Source organism: Hemicordylus capensis, chromosome 5 (genome assembly GCF_027244095.1).
Source record: "Hemicordylus capensis ecotype Gifberg chromosome 5, rHemCap1.1.pri, whole genome shotgun sequence".
NCBI classification, from domain to species: domain Eukaryota; kingdom Metazoa; phylum Chordata; class Lepidosauria; order Squamata; family Cordylidae; genus Hemicordylus; species Hemicordylus capensis.
The window spans coordinates 259,788,324-259,808,366 of record NC_069661.1 but is presented as its reverse complement, the minus strand read 5'-3'; the positions used below and the strand labels follow the sequence as shown (position 1 = coordinate 259,808,366).

General features: G+C 51.4%; 1 protein-coding gene across 16 annotated transcripts in view; it reads right to left on the bottom strand.

The window, feature by feature from the left end:
- PPP6R2 (protein phosphatase 6 regulatory subunit 2) overlaps nucleotides 1–20,043 on the bottom strand; it is a 155,174-nt gene that overhangs the window by 37,313 nt on the left and 97,818 nt on the right. For all 16 annotated transcript variants that reach the window (XR_008308880.1, XR_008308873.1, XR_008308874.1 and 13 more), the window contains exons 18-22: nucleotides 14,369–14,496; nucleotides 6,405–6,586; nucleotides 4,357–4,519; nucleotides 3,482–3,570; nucleotides 1,816–2,023 (exon numbers count right to left, since the gene is read on the bottom strand). Coding sequence is in view for 6 of the 16 variants with exons in the window: in XM_053257246.1 (XP_053113221.1) it covers nucleotides 1,816–2,023; nucleotides 3,482–3,570; nucleotides 4,357–4,519; nucleotides 6,405–6,586; nucleotides 14,369–14,496 (770 nt within the window). In the remaining 10 variants the exon portion in view is untranslated. The remainder of the gene's footprint in view (nucleotides 1–1,815; nucleotides 2,024–3,481; nucleotides 3,571–4,356; nucleotides 4,520–6,404; nucleotides 6,587–14,368; nucleotides 14,497–20,043) is intronic.

Here is a 20,043-nt window from a genome sequence, read left to right as displayed (position 1 = left end):
ACAGGGACACCCCAACAGCATAGATTGTGACAATGTCAGCAAACCAATTCAAGCTGGCGGGCATGTAAACATCTGAGGTGCAAGTGGGGTAACCTGTGAACCGCTTAACCGATTTGAACAAAATTTGCTACAGCTGTAGGGACACATAGAGATGTCCCAATGGTGTAGTTTGTGATGATGTCATCCACCTTGATCCAAGATGGTGGATGTGTGAACTTTTGAGGTGCAATCTGACGACTGTCTAACGCCATTTGAACCAAATTTGATACAGTTGTAGTGAGTGACACAGGGACACCTCAATGGTATAGTTTGTAATAACGCCATCCACCCTGATCCAAGATGGTGGATGCATGAACATTTGAGGTGTAAGAGATCTAACTTGTGAACCTTGATTTGAACCAAATTTAGTCCAGTTGTAGAGACAGTGAAAGGAAAGTAGGTTGATTAGTGCTTACTAGAACAACTTCTTTAAAAGAAGAATCGATGAGGGGCCATTTCCAGGACTGGGGGAGAAGCACCAGGCCTGGCCTGACACCCCACCCCCACGCCATGGGCAGCCGGAGAGGCTTGCTGCCAGCCAGCTGCAGCTCCTCTAAGGCTGCCATTGCCAGAGCAAGCCTGAGAGTCTAAAGATCCAGCCAGGAGAGACGTGGCTTGCTTCCAAGGAGACCACCACTCGCCCAGTACTCACTGCTCCGGCAATGGAGCGTGACTGGAAGCAGCTTGCACTCAGAATGGAACCAGGGCAGGCAGAAGCTCTGTGGTGAGCCAGTGGCCTGGAGTCTCCAGCACCAGCTCTAGGGTGTGGACAATGGCACGGGAGGGCCGCAGGGGGTTTCCTGAAGGGGTGCTCCAGGGCCCGGTGAAGGGGCAGCTCACTCGGGGCGGGGGGGGGGCTTCTGTCGAGCAAGATGCAGCAAGACCGTACGCCTCGGAGATCTTGGGGCTGAGAAGAACAGTCTAGGAAGCTCAAGCAGGGGACAACTGGACTCCCATGCAGCCCAAGGCAACAAGCTGGGCAAATCTCCCGGCAAGTCTCTGCCAGTCTAGAAGCTCACTAGGTCTGAACAGTGACCTTCACCAGGCCACGGAGGAGCGGGTGTGATCCACAGGCATCCACATGTGGCTGACCTGGGCCTCTCCCCACAGCAGAAGCATGTGCTCCAGGCCCACAGGCCTTGCTGGCCTCCCAGGAGCTTCCAGGCCACCTGATGCAGCTACTGGGATGGGTCTTTTCCCACAAGGTGGTGCGGAAATGGCCCTGCCCCAGCACCGTGTGAGAATACTAGCCTCCACCTGCTGAAACGGGAAGCTGTGGAAATCCCACCTCCTCTATGGATCAAGCAGTGTCACTTGTCCTACCATCTCCACCTCCTCAGACACTTCCACGGCCATGAGGACTAGCACCTTGAGCTCTGCACTATTCAAAATGCAAGGGCAGGGGGATTTATTTTGAAAGAAAAGGGGAATCAATGCACAAAGCATGCAAGCACCCCACTTTGGCCCAAAATTCACTGCGTGGGGCCCTTCAGCACCGCCCGTTCCTGTGGGACTTGAGCACCACCGCCGCCACTGCCGCCAGCTTCCTCCCGCCCACACCAACAACTGACCTCAGAAGCAGGCACACCTGGGGCCTCTCGAGCTGTGGAGGCGCCAGGCAGCGGAAGGGCCAGGTGGTTGTGTGGAGCAGCAGCAGCCCCAAGAGCCACAAAAGCGGGCAGCAGGCCTCCTCGTGGCTTTGCACCCATCCCGGGGGTCACTGCCCGGAGCCCTCTCCAGCCCCGCCCTCCGCCTGCCAGCCAACCCCTTGCACACCTGCTAAAGACGGCCTTCTCCTTCTTCGCATCCATGGTCAGCTTGATGGTTTCCTGGCCTGAGCCAGTGCTGATGGTTTCCGTGACCGCGCCAGCTCCCTCCTCTTCTTCCTCGCTGTCTGAGCCACCCGAGGAGCTGCTGTCCGAGGCCACCCGAGGCGCCTTCCGTGCCACACAGACGTTCCACACGCAAGGGGAGGCAGCGCTCACTGCATATGGGGAGATGACACCTGATGTCCACCACAAAGGACTCTCGCGCCCCACCTGCTAGCACACTGCCCCAGCCACGTTACAAAGGGGTCCACCCAGTCGCCTCGAACCTGCAGCCATGACGAGGGCCAAGAACATGCAGCAGCTAAAGTCTCCTCCAATGCTACTTCCCAAGGCATAATCAACCTATGGAACTCTCTGCCACAAGACATGGTGACAGCCAAGAGCCTGGGTGGATTTAAGAGGGACAAATTCACCAAGGGCAGGTCTATCAATGGCTAAGACACTTGATGGCTATAGGCCACCTCCAGCCTCAGAGGCAAGATGCCTCTGAGTACCAGTCGCAGGGGAGCAACAGCAGGAGAGAGGCCTTGCCTTCACCCCTTGCCTGTGGGCTCCCCAGAGGCATCTGGTGGGCCGTTGTGTGAAACAGGATGCTGGACAAGATGGGCTTCCTTGGGCCTGATCCAGCAGGGCTGTTCTCATCATCACACCCCTTTTGAAAACTGGCAGATCTCTGCAAAGAACCAGACGCTTCAGGGCTTGAGATGCAGGGTAGGGAAGAGGGGCCCACCACAAACCTAGGCTTAGTTCATTAGCCAGCGACTTGGGAGAAAAGCAGGTCTCCTCTCACTTGCGCAGGGATACCAAGAGGGTACAGAAGAGTAGCAGCCCTCTCCTCCTGCGCAAAGGGGGTCCCTGCTGTTTCTTCTTACCACCCCCTAAATGGCACTGGAACAAAGACCTCTGGGGAGGAGATCTGTGTGGGGCTGAGAGTCTTGCTTGCCCGACTGGGATGCCGCAGCCCCTTTGGGCCGAGGGCTCCCCCCGCTGTGGGCTGACCAGAGCCTTGTGCTGGAGAGCAGAGCTCACAGGCCAGGGGGCGGCGTCCTCTCAAAGAGCCTCGCCTGGGGTTTGGAGGGACCTGGGAGTGCCGAGAGGGAAGCCCCCTTGCTCCCAAGGTCAGGCTTGGCTTCCACACACCGAAGCACGTTCCCTCCAAGGCTCTGCTTGCTTGGTCCACTCATCAGGCTGTGGAGCTGCTGATTTCGGCCTGCCGGTTTATGGCAATATACTACACACCCTGAGGCTCGTGAAGGCGCCCAAGAGCTGCCCGCTGGCCCAGGCAAAGGGCCAGCCTCTCCTGCCTCTTACCACGGACAGCAACACTCACACCCACGGAGCAGGGAAGGCTGCTCAGAGGCAAGGAACTGGGGTGCTGTGGCGGGCGCAGGAGCTGCCCTCCCAGCCTGAAGGGGCACCTGCCATCCCCCGACTGGCAGGAGGAGCCCTGGCTGCTGACTCCTCCCCTCCAGGCATGGGGCGCCTGGGGGAGCAGGAGCTCAGCTGCCAGCCCTCCGCCCGCTAGCCTCGGCCCAGCGCCAAGGGCTCAGCCAACAGGCGCCCTTCCCCTGGGCTGCAACCCCTCCGGAGGCCAAGCGCACACACCCACTTACAGGTCTTGTCTGGGCTCCGCTGGGGGTTCCCGTCCGAGTCGCTGCCCTCGGTGTCCACAGGAGAACTGCACCTGGGCCCGGCTTCGGAGCTAGAAGGGAAAAGGCACTGAGCCCCCTCAGCCAAGTCAGTGGGCGGGGGCTCCAGGGACGGAGGGGGAGACGGCAGGCAGTGTAAGGCAGGCGGCCAGCTGTGCTTGCAACGAGCACCCAGGAAGAGCAGGACCTGAGCCGACACTCCGAGCAGGAAGGGAAGAGGAAGCAACACGCCAAGCGGCAGGGATGGGAGGAAGGGCACCATTTCAGGCAGGAGGGCACACGTCGGGGGATGCAGCCCACAAATGGGCTCCCCCAGGGCACAAGCTCGGCTCAGAGGAGAACCCCTTGACCCAAGGCCTGGCCTCTCCCTCCCTCCCTCCCACGGCCGCTCTCCACACCTGCACCCGGGCAAGCAAGCCAAGACGGGGGCGCGATGGCAGAGCACAGGAGCCGCTGGAAACCACACTCACTGCTGGAGGAGCAGCCGAAAGACTGGCTGCCACAACCGCAGATGGTGGCTGACCCCCCCTGGCAGGGGTTTGTGCCGGGGCACGCCCAAGGCAGGTCAGGGCGGCAAGCGAGCTGGGGGGCCCAGGCACAGGAGCAGAGCCCCAGAGGGGTCAACGGCCGCAGGGGGTGCAAAGGGGCACAGGCAGGGCCAGCCCAGCCATACGCAAACGGGGCTTTGGAACCATGAGCCGTGGCAGCCAGGAAGGGAGCTGGAAGCCAGCCAGAGGGCACAGCGTGCCCGCTCCTGCTCGGCCAGAAGGACCCGGCATGGCAAAGCAGCTCGCGCTCTGGATTTGGGCCCCAGTGGGCAAGCGTCTCTCACCACTTACCAACAAAAAGGCTGGAAGTCGGTGAACTTGGCCCAGCCTCTCTCTTCAGGCGTCTTAACCTCTGGAGTGGCTGAGTCCCATACACTGGAGCCAACGTCCATGGCCACACACGATGCCGGGGCCTTGGAGCTCACGGGCTCAAAGACAGCCGTCCAGCCAGACCCTGGGGAGACACCAAGGGTAGCCGCTGCCACTAACAGCCACTTGCCAAAGGCCCTCCAGGCTGCCTGTGGCTCACCAAGTCACCCAGCAGAGGGTGGTCAAGTCCCTTCCCTCTCTGGGGAAGTCTCCCCAAGTCTAAGGAGAGAGAAAACTGGCTCCAGGGACAACTGGGCGCATTTCCAAGTGTGCTGATGGCGAGACGACACCCAAATCTATTTCTCCATATCGGCATCATCAGGGAGAGGCATAACCTCCCTAAATGCCTGCCTGGAGGCAGTAATGGGCTGGATGAGGGAGAATAAACTGAAGCTGCATCCAAAGACGATGGAGAGGATTATCGTGCAGGGTCAGAACTCAGGAAACAACACTGCTCTGCCTGTCCTGGAGGTTACACTCTCCCAGAAGGAACAGGTATGCAATCTGGGAGTGCTTCTGAATCCAAACCTCTCTTTCTCTTGTGTCTCAGGTTGAGGCAATGGTCAGAAGGGCTTTCTATCAACATCAGCTAATACACCAGCTGTGTTTCTTGAGATAAAACTACCTCAGAACATTGGTGCATATGCTAGTAATCTCCAGCCTTGACTACTGCAATGCACTCTATGTGGGGCTGCCTTTGTACGAAGACCAAAGTGCTAGTTATAACCATAAAGCCCTAAAGAGCTTAGGCTCAGGGTATTTAAGAGAACGCCTGCTCCATTATGAGACCTGCTGCCTACTGAAATCATCTGAGGAGATCTGTTTGCATTTGCTACCAGCTCATCTGGTGGCTAATCAGGGATGGGCCTTCTCTGTTGCTGCCCAAAGACTATGGAATACACTCCTGTAGTGACCAGCCTCCCCTCCCGCTAAAGAGTTAACCAGAAGTGAACCCTGTCGTGACTGACAGGCTGGTGAACTCCAGGGCTCAGCCAATCAGTGCACCAGATGGGTGGGACCTAGAGAGCTGTTGCAAGGAAGGAAGTTTCTTTGTTAAAAAAGAAACTAGGCTGGAGGTGCTCAGCAGGACATGCGGCCATGGAGTTTGGCTGCGGGAAAATAACTCTGCAGGTTCTTGAAAGAGAGCAGGAAGCTTGAATTCTCATCTAGAGTTTGGTGAGTTAAAGGGAAAGGGGAAGTTTAGTCTACAGAAAAGTCTGTCAAGTCAGACTTTGCATTAGAATTTATATTTCTTTGGTGTGTGTGTTTTGCATATTCCTGATACTGTTTTATTATAGTTTACCTGCAACGTAATTGAATTAAGAAACACTAGCCTATGCCCATCCTACATAGGGTGTTGCAAAAGACTCTATAAACATTTAAATTCAGCTATCAGTTTTCTCATCCCATGTAAGCTTGCACATGGAAGGGTTTTGGGGAGGTATTTTGTATTTGCCCAATATCCAGTTACAGAGAGGGAGTTTGGATTACATCACTCAATCCACTGGTCTGGTTTTCTGCAAGTTTTAGGGTGCTTGGTGGTGGTATTTTAAACCTACCGATAATTACAGAATAGTTTTAGGAGAAGCGTAGCCAGGTAGCTTGGCAGGGATGATTCAGCATTTCGTTCCCTCACATTAGCTTGCTCTGAGACAAAGGCTTTAATCTGCTACAACTCCCTGCAGAAATAAGAGCCTCCCAATCTCTGACAGCTTTTAAAAGGTTTGTGAAGACACATCTATTCATCCAGGCTTTTAATTAGATCTGTAAATTCTGTTATTGTTTTAATGTATGTTATTTTATTGTAAGCCACCTAGAGATGAGAGTTTGAGGCGGCATATAAATATGCCATGCATGCAGAGTCCTGCAAGATGCGCTTGCAGGGAGGCTGGTCCCTTGCTGGCACCAATGCCTGATTGAGGTGGGTCCCTGGGGATTGGCCACAGGCAGGATACCAGGGTCACCATTACCTTCAGCAGGAGACTCCAAGTCCTTGATCTCCGGAAGGCTGCCATTCTTCTCAGTGCCAACGGCAGGAGGCACAGCTGCCTCCTCAACTGCTTCTTCTTCCCCAGAGTCCATGGTGCCATCCTGGTCCCCATTCTCTAGATCGCTTCTGGATGAACTCTCTGAGGTATGAAACACTCCAAACCTGAAGCAGAGAAGCAGAAGCAACAGCTCTACTGAGGCAGCTGTCTCCTATATCCTGCCCAACTTTAAGTTCAGGCCTAACCCTTGCAGCGACTTCCACAATATCCTAGCTAGTGTTCTAAAGAACCTGGGAGGGATGTCCCCCAACGAGCTCTTAAGAACTTGCTCATTCACACTGTGCTGCCTCCAGAAGGAGGGGATGGAGACAACTCACACCAGATGCCCTCCATTCTGTCAACAGGGAGATGGGGAAAGTTACAAAAACACATCCTAAAACAAAACAACATGTGCACATATGGATTACTGCATGGCAACAAGAAAAGCGAGCAACAACTCAGCACAAACCTCCTCAGTGATTAAACTCAAAACAGGATTACAAAAGACCTCCAATTCTCACCTTGCTTACAAACACTGCTGCACTAGAGAGGTCAGTTCTGCAAACCAATTCAGTCCTGGGGCATCTGGACACCCCTATTCACACCAGATCCTTGGCTAATCTCAAAGGAGTTCCCATACACTTTTGACATCTATTTCGAAGAAACTGTAGGATGGCTTTCAAGTGAATGCACTCTCTCCTGTGCCAACCTTAGGCTGGCCTTCCCTTTCTGGGGGCTTCCTCTCCATCTCTATTGACCATTGGTGTCCATTATGATCCAAGTGGCGATCACCAAAGGGGCGACTTCACCAAAGGGGAGCCACTTCGAGGGAGAACGAGGGCGAGGGCTAGAGGACTTCTGTTTAATTAGTTTTAAGCTGTTTTTGTTTGGGTTCATCTGGAGATGGGGGGACAGGGGGTGCTTTCGTTGACTATGGGGCAGCTATCCCGGTGGTGGTGGGGAATAGAAGAAGTAACGCTGGCAGTTCAGCAGGCCGTTCCAGGAGAAAGGTAGTCAGAAATTTAATAGCTGTCTCCCCTTCCGGCGGTCCTGCCAGCTCTTTGACCTCGGGGAGCACTGCAAAAACCCACATAGCTTTTCCCTGCTCCTCTGTAATGCCAGGTTGGTCCAAAATAAATCTGAGCTCATCCATGATTTGATCATGGATGAAGGGGCCGACCTGCTTAAATGATTTTAATTGTTTAATAGATTTAGCTTTGATTTTGTTAATTGATTTTAATTGTTTTTATTTTGATGAAAACCACCTTTGGAAGGGTGATAAATAAATGAACACCAGGTCACTCTCAGCGTTTTGATCTGGAGGAAGATAGTGCATCCCTAGTAATACATTTCCTTCCAGTCCTTGTATTGTCACCTATAATGTCTCTGTGGGGGACTCTGGTCGTCCTAGGTTTTCTAGCTTATTGGATTCTATCCCTTCTTTACTATACTTTACTACTCTGCCCCCAATCTCCCCCTGCCTATCCTTTCTGTATCCAGGAATTACAGTGTCCCACTGGTTCCCACTGTTCCACCAGGTTTCCATTATGCCCATTATAGCTATGTTTTTATTAGCAACCAAGCACTCCAGCTCGCCCATCTTGGCTCAGAGGCTTCTGGCACTGCTATATAAAAACCTATACACAGAGTCTCGTACAGGACGTTGGCATGTGCTTTCCCCCTTTGACCTTTTTGGCAAACTGTCATGTGTTCCATCTGCTCTACGCCTGGTTCTACTCAGTCCACTTCTGATTTATTTTTATTTATTGTTAAATTTATACCCCGCCTTTCATTAAGAAAATCCCAAGCCGGCTCACAATAAAATTTAAAAACAAGATTATAAAAAAGACACATTAAAATATTGAGCTAAAAAAATATAAAAACAAATCTGATTTTTAAAAAATTAAATTAAAACACTAGCATAAAAACAATACAAAATACAAGAAGCAGCAGTGGAGACAATCATATAAAAGCCTAGGTAAAAAGCCACGATTTGACATGCTTTCTAAAAACTGTGATGGAGACTGAGGAGTGGATACCCACCGAGAGAGCATTCCAGAGTCTGGGGGCAGCAACAGAGAAGGCCCTGTCTCGAGTGCTCGACAACCTAGCCTCCCTCAATGTCGGCACCCGAAGCAATGACCTCGTCAAGCGGGCAGCAACCCTTGGGAGCAGGCGGTCCCTCAGGTATCCCACGCTTATCTAAAAGGTTTGCATCCTCACACTTTAGGGGGTTTTGCTTGCCAAAATAGATACCACCCACTTCCTGTTGTCACTCTCCCAGGCGTAATCCCCCAGACCTTCTCTTAAAGACGCTGGGACTAAACTGCTTGGAGCTTTATAGGTTATACCAGCACCTTGTATTTTGCCCAGAAACAAATGGATAGCCACTGTAGGTCTTTTAATGTAGGAGTGATATGGTCTCTGAGATGACCTAAAGACCAACCTGGCTGCTGCATTCTGTACCAACTGCAGTTTCTGGACTATGTACAAAGTCAGCCCCACACAGAGTGCATAACAATAGTCATGTCTGGAGGTGACCAGCAGACGTACTACTGTTCTGAGGTCATTTATCTCAAGAAACAGATGCAGCTGGTGTATCAGCCAAAGCTGATAGAAAACACCTCTGGCCACTGCCTCAACCTGAGACACCAGGGAGAAGTCTGGAACCAAAAGCACTCCTGGACTGCGCACCTGTTCCTTCTGGGGAAGTGTGACCCCACCCAGAACCAGCATATCAAAATTGTCTCCTGAGTTCTGACCCCACACAATAAGTATATTCATCTTAGTAAAATATCAAAAAAGTAATCATGTGACTCATATCATCAAAACATCTAAAAAAATCTCTCTACGGGGGGCAGAGCCCAGGAAGGCATAGAGTAACCTCTGCCCCATCACACCATCTAAGGCAAGGTTTCTAAGAAGGAGAATTATCATTACAGCGTTGGCAATCCAATACCCTCCCCAATGTCCCATTTAGTGTTGGTCATAAAGAGACAGTGTCATGACTCCTACCAGAGCCAGAGGAGGAGGGGGGAGTTCACGGGGGTTGAATCCTTGACTGCAAGGGATTCACAGTAGGCTGCCACCATCCCCTTGATTTTAATGGGGGGGAGAACCACTCTTTCCCATAAGATTCTGTGGGGGGGGGGGAATGGCAAAACCCTCCCTAGAAGGGCTGAGCATTCCTCGGCCTCCAAAGGCATGTGACAAAGGTATCCGATACACCAAAAGAAAGAGTAGCACACTTCAGCAAAAAGGGTTTATCATCACATTTAAAAGAAAATCAAGATTATGCAATAAGATCAATGGTCTCTTCATAAACCAGATAGTAAAAGAGAGAGAGAGAGAGAGAGCGATTTCATTAAACCTGGCAACTCAGATCCCAAGCAATATAGTAAGGGGGAGGGGGAGACAAGTTCCCTCACACATCTAACTGAACTGGTCCTAACCTGTTACTCACGGGCTGCAGCCTTCCCACATCCCCAGCAGCTCTCAGCCAGCTGCTTCCAGAACTAACCAACAGAGTAAAGCTTTCTCCTCTTCAGTAGGTGGCTGAGTGTGTTGTTCCCACCCAGTCCTCTGGATGGGTCCTTCTGCTTTGAATTTGTTAGGAAAGCCCCCCCCTCCCACCCCCACCCCCAGCAGTTGCTCTCAGTGAGGCCTAGTCCTCCCTCAAACCCTTTCCATCACTACAGACCCATTCACAAATACAGTGAATTGCATTATCTCTAAAACACAGCTGTGTGTGTGGTGTGTGTACTTACACGTATGTCTTTGTTTTGTGCACGTGTGTCTGGTTTTGTGTTTGCATTTCTGGGTGTGTGTGCATGTTTCTGTGCACACATGCTTGTGCTTGGACTATGCCTGTGTGTACCTGCGTGCATGTGATGGGGTATGTTTTTCCATGTTGGCATGTGTGCAGACATTGCATGCACATTTGTGTGTTTTTCTATTTGTGTGCAAGCATGTGTGTTTCTGCAGTGTCTACATTTTAAAATTCATTCCATACACTCGCAAAATCTTAGCCACCTCTCCCCCGCACTGCTCTACTCCCCACCTGTGCATTCTCTGTCTCCCTCGCTAGTTCACTTTCCATCACTAAGGGAACAGGCATTGAGCTTGCAACAGCATCTATTAGGAGGTTCTCCCTGCAAATATTAGAGTGCTGGCAAATGTGTCCACGATCTGCCTTCATTGTCATATACCATGCTTTGTGTATAACTTTGCCAGGACTTACTAGCCATAGGATTTAATGGGGCAGAAAAACCTTAACTTTTGAACCACTGATCAAAAACTTTACCAGAGCACTAAGAGATTATAAAACCACTCCTACCTGTAGACAAGCCTGAACAGAGGACATCAGCCATTTCCACCAAATTTGAAAGAAATACATGACACACTGGCCCAAAGACTGGACAAAAGAGGACCAAACTCTCAATTTTCAGTACTTATTAAATCTGATGTACCTTTGGCAATTTTTATCAGATCAAATTTGTAATTAGGCAGGTTTGTAGGCCTTGTCTAGTCGATCACACATGCCAAGTTTCAAATCATTATGTCAACAAATATCATATTTATAAGCAGTACAATCTGGAGGCTTATAATAGCAGAGTTTGAGTTTTTGGGCAACACCTTAAAGGGCCTCTCCTGTGCATTTTAATTCTTATTTTTTTTTAATCATCTACAGTCAGGGGATGACCTTAAGGGCTAGAAATAGTCTGAGAAGTGTCTGACAGCTGCCAGAATGACAACAATGGTCAAGATGGGGGTGGGGAGGAGAAGTTGCTGTCTCTCGATCCACTTCAAACTGTGTGGGATGTGACACTTGGTAAAATTAACCACCTTGTTGAAGTGAGGGCAAGTAGAGAGTTTTATCGGAAAAAGACCTTTTTTTTAATGTATTAGAATCACCCAGTCCATTCAGTTTTATTGTGATCTTTGAGCAAATAAAAGGAAACTTAAAAGGTAAATATCAATACAAATGTATATATACACATGTGTTCTATTACATAAAAACAGATACAATAGTATAGGACAAAACAAAATGAAAAAGAAATAAATGGGGGAAGGGGGGGAAACCCTGATTAAAATTGACCATTTCTGATACACCATGTGCAGATCTTAATGGCAGACGTACGAAATTTGGCTACCATGTGTGAGACGTCGGTATATTTATCAGAAAGAAATAAGTTTATATAAAATCCATCCAAATTACCAGGGTATCTAAGAATGGGAGGAGCAATATATTTGGAACACAGCTCACGACAGAAGGAACAATACAGAAGTACATGGCCAACTGTCTCAATATCTCCATTTCCACAAGGACAAGGTCTCTCCAAAGAGGGAACTCTCCTAAACCGACTCTCTAGTCCCACATCTAGTCAAGCCAGTGTCAAGAGAATCATCAAGTCAAGAGGGAATGTTTGGCTAAATGCTTGCTTAAAAGGGAAGAGAGCTGGGAAGAGAGCTGGTCTTGTGGTAGCAAGCATGACTTGTCCCCTTAAGCTAAGCAGGATCTACCCTGGTTGCATACGAAAGGGAGACTAGAAGTTTGAGTGCTGTAAAATATTCCCCTTAGGGGATGGAGCCACTCAGGGAAGAGCATCTAGGCTCCAAGCATCTAGGCTCCTTCCCTGGCATCTCCAAGATAGGGCTGAGAGAGATTCCTGCCTGCAGCCTTGGAGCAGCCGCTGCCAGTCTGTGTAGACAATACTGAGCGAGATGGACCAAGGGTCTGACTCAGTAGATGGCAGCTTCCTATGTTCCTGTGTTCCTAAAAGGATGCTGTTTGTTTGACGTGGTTAAAAGAATAGATAACATTAAGAAATCCCAGAATACTTGATCTGGAAGGATTCGATAGAAAGTTTGGATGGCATTCATATCTGTGGTATGATAAAAGTAAAGTGCATAAAGACTTTCTTAATCATTATGTAAGAAGGAGCCTAATGAGAGTGTGGGAAAATATAAAAAATGGTTGGAATCTAAAACTCCATTATGGCTATCCCCGATTGAAGCTTTAGCACGTAAAGAGATAAATATGCAATCTGAATGGGGTACCTATAGGGATTTGTTATGTTTCCAAGAAAAGGGCTGCAAATTAAAAAACCTAATCCAAGTACAAAATTTGGTTAGTAACTGGTTTCAGTACCATCAGTTAATATCAGTTAAATGAAATCTATAAGAAGGATCTTAAAGTTGGATTTGAGGATCAAATGTCGAGATTTGAGAAGGAGCTGTATGAAAATGATGAAAAATTAGTTTCTAAGATGTATAAGCTGTTGCTTTTGGAGGAGACAAGAGATGAAGTGGTTAACCTGCTAACTTGGCAAAGAGGCACCTTTTACCGTGGTGATTCTCTTTATTTAGCAGGGGGAGAGTAACTGGCCCTCTCCACCCCCAGCACAGTACTTCCAGTGACTGTTGCTGGTGTGTATCTTATGTTTCTTTTAGATTGTGAGTCCTTTGGGGACAGGGATCCATCTTATTTATTTATTATTTCTCTATGTAAACCGCCCTGAGCCATTTTTGGAAGGGCGGTATAGAAATTGAATTATTATTATTATTATTATTATTATTATTATTATTATTACTATGATAAAATGGGCTCAAGATGTGGGTCATAATATAGATATGGCAGCTTGGGAAAAATTATGCAAAATGGATTTAAAGTTCACTGCATGTTATACTTTAAAAGAAAATTATTATAAGATGATGTTCAGGTGGTATTTGACACCCAAAAAATTAGCATTAATGTATAAAAATGTTCAAAACAAATGTTGGAAATGTGGACATTGTGAAGGAACTTTTTTTCATATGTGGTGGTCTTGCAGGAAGGCAAAGGCCTTTTGGGATATGATATATAATGAATTGAATAAAATTTTTAAAATGACATTTCCTAAGAGGCCAGAATCCTTCCTGCTGGGAATAACGCAAGGAGAGTTTTCCAGAAGAAACCTAACATTTTTTATGTATGCAACCACGGCGGCCAGAATAGTATATGCGCAGAAATGGAAGGACAATGAAATGCCCTCAAAAGAAGATTGGTTGATAAAAAATTTGGAATATGCTGAGATGGCAAAACTTACAGTACTGATAAGGGATGAAAACTTGGAATGTTTTAAAGAAGATAGAAAACCATTCTTACTATACTTAAAGAACTATTTTTCTAATATCGATTTTTCAGCAGGGTTTGAAATTCAGTAATAATAGCAGGTTGGGTACAGTAAAATTGAGTTTGCAATGTGTAGGATATATGTTTTGAATTACTATAGCAATGGTTGACTTGTATGGTTAATGAATCGTGCAGATTGGTGAGCGGGAAGTTAATATTTACTTAATTAGATGTAATGGGATTGTTAAGATATTGTAAAAACCAATAAAAATTTTAAAAACCAAAAAAAAAAAAGCTTGATTAAAAGTCCTATAGCTTTTATTGCTACAAATTAATCATATCAAGGAATGTGGGTGATCACTGCATTTCTAACAGTGTGTATAATTCTTTCAGATTGTTATTCTTTGATGTTTGGACTATGGTACCATAGCTTGTCATTTGGAAAATAAAATTGTAAAAATGGAAGGCTCAGGCAAAGGGCCTCTTCTGCCGAGACCTGGAGGGCTTCAGCCACCAGTCAGAGGAGGCAACCCAAGGCTAGAGGGACCGATACTACGATGCAGGGCCCAGTGGCTTCGGATGAGAGGAGCAGCGTACAGCCCGCCTGCCCCTGCTGGGCACGCACTGGAGCCTTCCACTGAGGCCTTGGGCTCACGGCAGCAGCCAGTCAGGAAAGGCTGTTTCATCACCTCCCATGGGGAGGCCTTTCTCAGGCCTAGGCACAGAAGATGGCACAGACCCCACAGCTTCAAGGGGGAGAAGGAGGACCGTGCATCTTTCCTTCCCGCCTTACCTTGTCCTTGACTTGACTTGGGTTGTGTAGCTTATTTCTTTCTCCTCCCATATATCTTCCTCCTCCTCGTTGTCATCAAACTGCTGGATCCGTTCACTGCAGCAGGCTTCAAAGAGGGACGTGTTGTTCTGCAGCAAAGATCAACAGAGGTCAGGACACAGGAGAGAGTTTGGGAAAGTGGCGGTGGCGGCAACAGCAGCAGCAGCCACCGCCCAGGCCGATGCCTACAGAGCACTCAAGCAGGTTTCCCTACGGAAGGGTCCTGCACACGCCTCCAACCCAACTGCTCAAGACGAACGGCAACTGCCAAAGGCAGTGGCCCAGCTCAGCAGAGGCACAGAAGACTGTAATTCTGACATGGCTGTCTCAAGTCTTTCAATGCCTTCATTCCCTTGTGGGAAGAGCAACACGGCGACTTCTCCTTCTACTGGTTGACCCAACAGTGGTCCGTCCAGTCCTCTGGGGTGTTCTCCGGTCCACCCACCAGGAGGCAGCTACTTTGAAGAAAGGTTTGCTCAGATGTGGCTTAGGAGGCACCCCCCCCCCACTTCCTCTCAAGAGCCAGATGCTGCTGGCCCGGCCTGCGTGTTCCAGGCTTGGTGAAGGACACTTTGGCCTAGTGGCTGGATTGCTTCCTTTCCGCTTGGCCAAAGTGTATTTTACCGAGCCCGGAGCCCAAAAGGACAGAAGAAAACGATGCTCGGGTAGCCTAGCAGGGTGAGACTTGGACCACAGTTGGGCCAACAAGTAGAAGACGGATTCACAGCTGTGCCCCCCATGGACTAGGGCAGGCAGGCTGCCTGGGCTTTAAGGTTGCCGCACAGCCTGAAGCACCCTCTTCAGAATGTTTGCTTCCGAGGAGACCAAGAAGCTAATCTTGAAATGCTGTGTGAATGTGTGTTTGGACATCCTCACAGCTGCTCTGCACACCTCCTCAGCAGAAGCCATTGCCCAGGAGGTGGCGGCTCCCCTGACCGACGGGCGCAAGATGCCTCCTGGCAGGGGTTGCCCCAACGCTCTCTATGCTTCTGTACAATGCATACCTGGAGCCAGCTGGAGACGGAGGTCTGGGAGACCAGCCACCCTCTGCCCTGGATGCCACAAGAGAGTGTTCCAGCAGAGGGACCGAGTTATTATTTTAAGGTGTACCTTGAGGGCCCTTCTGACGGCTAACCTGTGCCATTTCCTTTCTTCGGGACGGGAGGGGCTAGGACAGAGAAGGCAGGCAGGACCAATCCCTGCTTACAGGGGCATCGAGAATTCACTTGGGGGACAAAGGGAAGGCCAGACGCAAGCACTCGCTTCTCTTTGTGGAAAATGCAAAGAGCAGAGCGGCAGACCACACTGCTAGTTGGGACACCTAGTGCACGGAAGTAATAGCCACTAGGAAGAGTCGTGATCGACAGACAGGAGGAAACCTCTTTTAGGGGCTCAGAGGGTGGTCTCAGGAGAGCGTTTCAGACCACCTTGAGTGGCCTGGCTGGAAGTGGCCCTGAGGAAGCAGCTGACTATCGGGGGACAGGCAAGGGGTGTGGCTTCTCCCACTTTCAGGCCAGAACCTCCAGCTGCCCCCTGATGTCTAGACCTTCCTGGAGAAATTCCAATACAGGCAGAAAGAAACTTCAGTTCGGGGCAAGGCCCTGGCCTGGCACCAATGAGAGAAGCGTGTCCTCCAGGATCGCAGATGCCCTGCTGGCTGCTCACAGAGTGTCAGCGACTCCCCCAGAAACGCCCATCTCTCAGAGCAGCCCTCTCCATCTCCAGGCATGAAGGAGAAGTCGTTCTGGCTTGGGGGAGTGGAAGTGCCCCTCATGGAGCAGGTGGGTGTGCGGCAGGGGGAAGCACAGTGGCAGTCAGCAGGCCCCCCGAGACTGTCAGGGAACCAGGGCCATCCAGGCCGCTTGGGGGAGATGAGGTTTACCTTGGCTCACTCCTCTCGGATTCTGGCTAAGTCTTCTGAAGGGGTGGGCTGGGCTGGGCTGGGGACATAGAGGAGTTCTGCTCACTGAGCCCCCGCTAGCTAACTGAGCAAAGAGGCACCTTTTAAAAGAGGTGGTTCTCTTTCTTTAGCAGGGGGAGAGCAACTGGCCCTCTCCATCCACAGCACAGCATCCCTCCAGTGGCTGCTGTTGGTGTCTATCTTATATTTCATTATTAGACTGTGAGCCCTTTGGGGACAGGGAGCCATTTTATCTTCCTATCTATGTAAACCGCTTTGGGAACTTTTGTTTAAAAGCACTATATAAATGTTCGTCATATTCTCGTGCCCATGGGTGAGCCAGCCGGCTCACCCAGAGAGATCTGCTGTGCTATTAAGCGGCTTATAGTGGAGACACCGTTGCCCAGGATCGAGATCCTGTCTGCTCAGCTAATCAGTGTGAATGCTGTCCTCCCCTTTGATGGGCAAGGCCTTTCGAGGAGGAGGAGGAGGAGGAGGAGGAGGAGGAAAGGGGTCTCTCCCCCCACGGGAAGAGTAGGCCTACCCCTCTGTGGAGGTCTGGGGACTTGAGGCGCCCCTCTTCGTTGAGGTAGGAGAGTGCTGAAGGGCAGCCCACGTGGGTCCTGCAGCCTCCTCTGAAGGTGGGTGCAGGCCAGGGGAACTGCCCTTCAGGCGAGGCAGCCCCCAGCAAAAGCCTCCTCGAGTGGAGTCGGTCGGCTCCAAGTCCCCTCTGTCCGTGGGTGGCCCACCCGGCTCCCCAGACTGGCAGGCTGGCATCAGTCGCAAGGACGGCTCTTTTGTCTCCACTGCTCCACTGAAATGCCCCTTGTCCACCACCAAGCGAGAGATGCCCGGAGGCAGGCCCTTACAGGGAGCCAGCTCGGGGATGGCTGAATGGCTGCCAGGGAGGGGGGTGCTTAGGCAATGCCTGCCCCGGGGGATTAAGCCCATGCAGGGGCTGCAGCCCCAGACATGGAGTGGGCCGGAAGAGGCGACCTGAATGGGTCCCGAGGATCTGGTGGATGAGAGTGCTGAGGGCGGAGATCCTCTCCAGGGAGACCACCACAGTTGTCTGGCTTGTATCTGTGTCGACTGCGAGGTGCTGTATCCGGTCTGGGAGGGTGAGCAGGCTCTTCTCCCAGCTGACCACAAAGCCATGTTCCTGGAAGAAGGCTGTTGCCAGTTGCGAGTTTCCGCTTCCTTTCTGGGGAGTGGGACTTGAACGAGGATATCGCTGGGATACGTGCGTGAACGTTTCTCATTCACAGGTCCACCAGAACTGCCAGCAGGACTTTTGAGAAAACTCTGCATGAGGTAGTAAGCCTAAAGGGTAGCGAGTACTGGTGGTGCTGGTGTCCAAATGCAAAAACGAAGAGCCCATGACGCTTGTGCCTGATGGCCACGTGCAGGCAGGCATCATGGAGATTATGGCAAGGTCTCTGAGGCTGAGTATTGCTCTCTCCTTGCGATGCTTTTTTTGAGGACCAAGAAGAGGAGTGAGTGCACACCCATGGCTCTTCCCAGAGCTGCCACAGACTCTATTGCTGCTATGCTGAGCCCCCCTGGATGGCATCTCTCATGAGCATCTGCTTGGCTGCATTGTCAAGCGGGGAAACATCAGCAGTCTCTTGAGGCCCTGTCTGGAATTCCAGGGAATCCCCAAGATGGACCAGCACCTGCATCCACTGGTCTGGCATGGGGAGGTCCCAGACTGGGGCAAAGTTGACAGGCACCCACCTATATGGGTCAGTAGGGGTCACCTGTGAGTCTGAGATAACTGCATTTCTTTGTGGTTTCTTTTTTTAGGAAAGGTAGGCTGCCTCCAGCACGCTCAAGGGTCTTGTAGATCTGGAAGGCCTGCAGCAATGATCGGAGGCCTGGCACTGTTGCATCTGTAGTCAGGTGAAGCGGTTGCATCTGAAGCTCTGGTAGGAAGGCAGACCTTGCGAGTGGAAGGCAGGACTTTTCCTCAGCCACCGCTGCCACGCCCAAGTCCTCTCCAAACAGCCAGGCACCTCAAATTGGGCTGCTGTGTTTGCTTGGGCCAGAGTTGCTCAATCGGTTCTCCTAGCTGCCCCTCATGGCTGCTCTGGCCCTGTCTGCATAGGGCCACATTTCAGGACGACCAACTGCTACTAGGAAGAGCGCATCTCAGCAGCCCCCCACAAGCTGGCAGGCCTTGCCGCTGCAGCTTCTTGAACCAGGCCAGCCAGGGCCTGCAGGCAAGGGGCGGCATGGCTACGAGCTGGCCCAACACAGCTGGGCATTCCACAGCCCTCCTGAGCGCCATTTCCACTCTGTTCTCAACTAGGTCCTTAGACAATGCCTCCCCATCGGGAGAGTCCCTTGCCAGGGTTAGGGTTAGGGTCGACCATCATGGGAAACAAAAACTCTTTGCAGGCTGGGTCGAACACACAGATCTCGCCAAGTGCTCTGCAGGGAGGGCGAACCCACCTGGGTCGGTTCCAGGATGATGTATACACTTCCCCACAGGGCAGGAAGCGGAGGGGCCTTTCTTCTTGCTTCGGGGGCCCTGTGGTAGGAACTCACTCTCAGGCACAGTGACCTCGACCTTGGGGAGGGGGGGCACCCTGAATGTTGTGCCAAGCAACTCTGGAAAGGCTGCAGGGCAGGGTGGAGAAAGGCGCGCCTGGCACTCTTCTCCTTAACCACGGACTGACTATGAGAGCTCCCCAGGACCCTCACTGTCGGAGGAGTGGCGAGACTCCTTGACCTGCCTCCCTCGGGACCTGGGACGGCGGAGAGAAGCACAAGGGCAGGCCTGTTCCTGGTGTTGCCAGGCAGAGCGGCTGTACTCACCTGCCGGATCCATGGGTCCTGGGCTGGCCCTAGAGATGGCACCCCTGGGGCTGCTCGGGGAGGCCATTGAGGATGGGTGGCACAACAGCAGCACTCAGCAGGACGGAGGCTGGTGCGTTGATGCCCATGGCTGGAAAGGCCATGTCCCTGGATAGATCTGAGGTCCCTATGGGTCTGCTGGGCCCACAGGCTGCTCAGCAATTGGCTCCAACACTGGAGGGCCCTTCTGGGAGGGAATCCCTCCACTGTAGGCTCCATCTATTTATTTTTTAAATCACACATCTCCATAATGTCTACAGTGAGAAGAGAGATGGGGACAGGAAGGGTGATGAAAGGGGTGGGGGTGAAGGGGAACTATCCTACCAAGTGAGGCCAGTCCCACAGTGGCTGCCGGCAAAAGCATCGACCTCACAGCCCGAGACATGAGGCTCCCCACCTCCCTCACGCATCTCCGTTAGGAAATTCATGCCACTTCAAAGTGGATTTTTTAACCCACTTCCCCCCACCCCCGCCTTAGGGGCGGGCCGCACAACTTCAGTCCTTCAGCAGTTGTTGGCCTACAATTCCCCCCCCCCCCAACTGCTGCTGCGTGATGCTGGGAGTTGTAGGCCAAACCCAGCTGGGGAGACAGAGTGACGCAGCATGGGCTAGGGCTCTGGGTCATCAGAGGGGGTGCCCCACCCACCCAGCCCCATTCAGGAGGGAGGGGGCCGGAATCAACAGTGAGAGCTCAGCGGTGGAGAGCAGGGAAGGAACCAACAGACCCGCGCACACCGGACGAGAGGAGGAGGAAGGCGGGCCCGTGACTGGCTGGATCCTGGGCCCCTGTGGAAGCCTGGGCCATCATGGAGGGCTGGACACAGTCCCCTCGGAAGTCCTGGATGACAGCAGCAGGGGGCTGCTGGGAGTTCAAGGG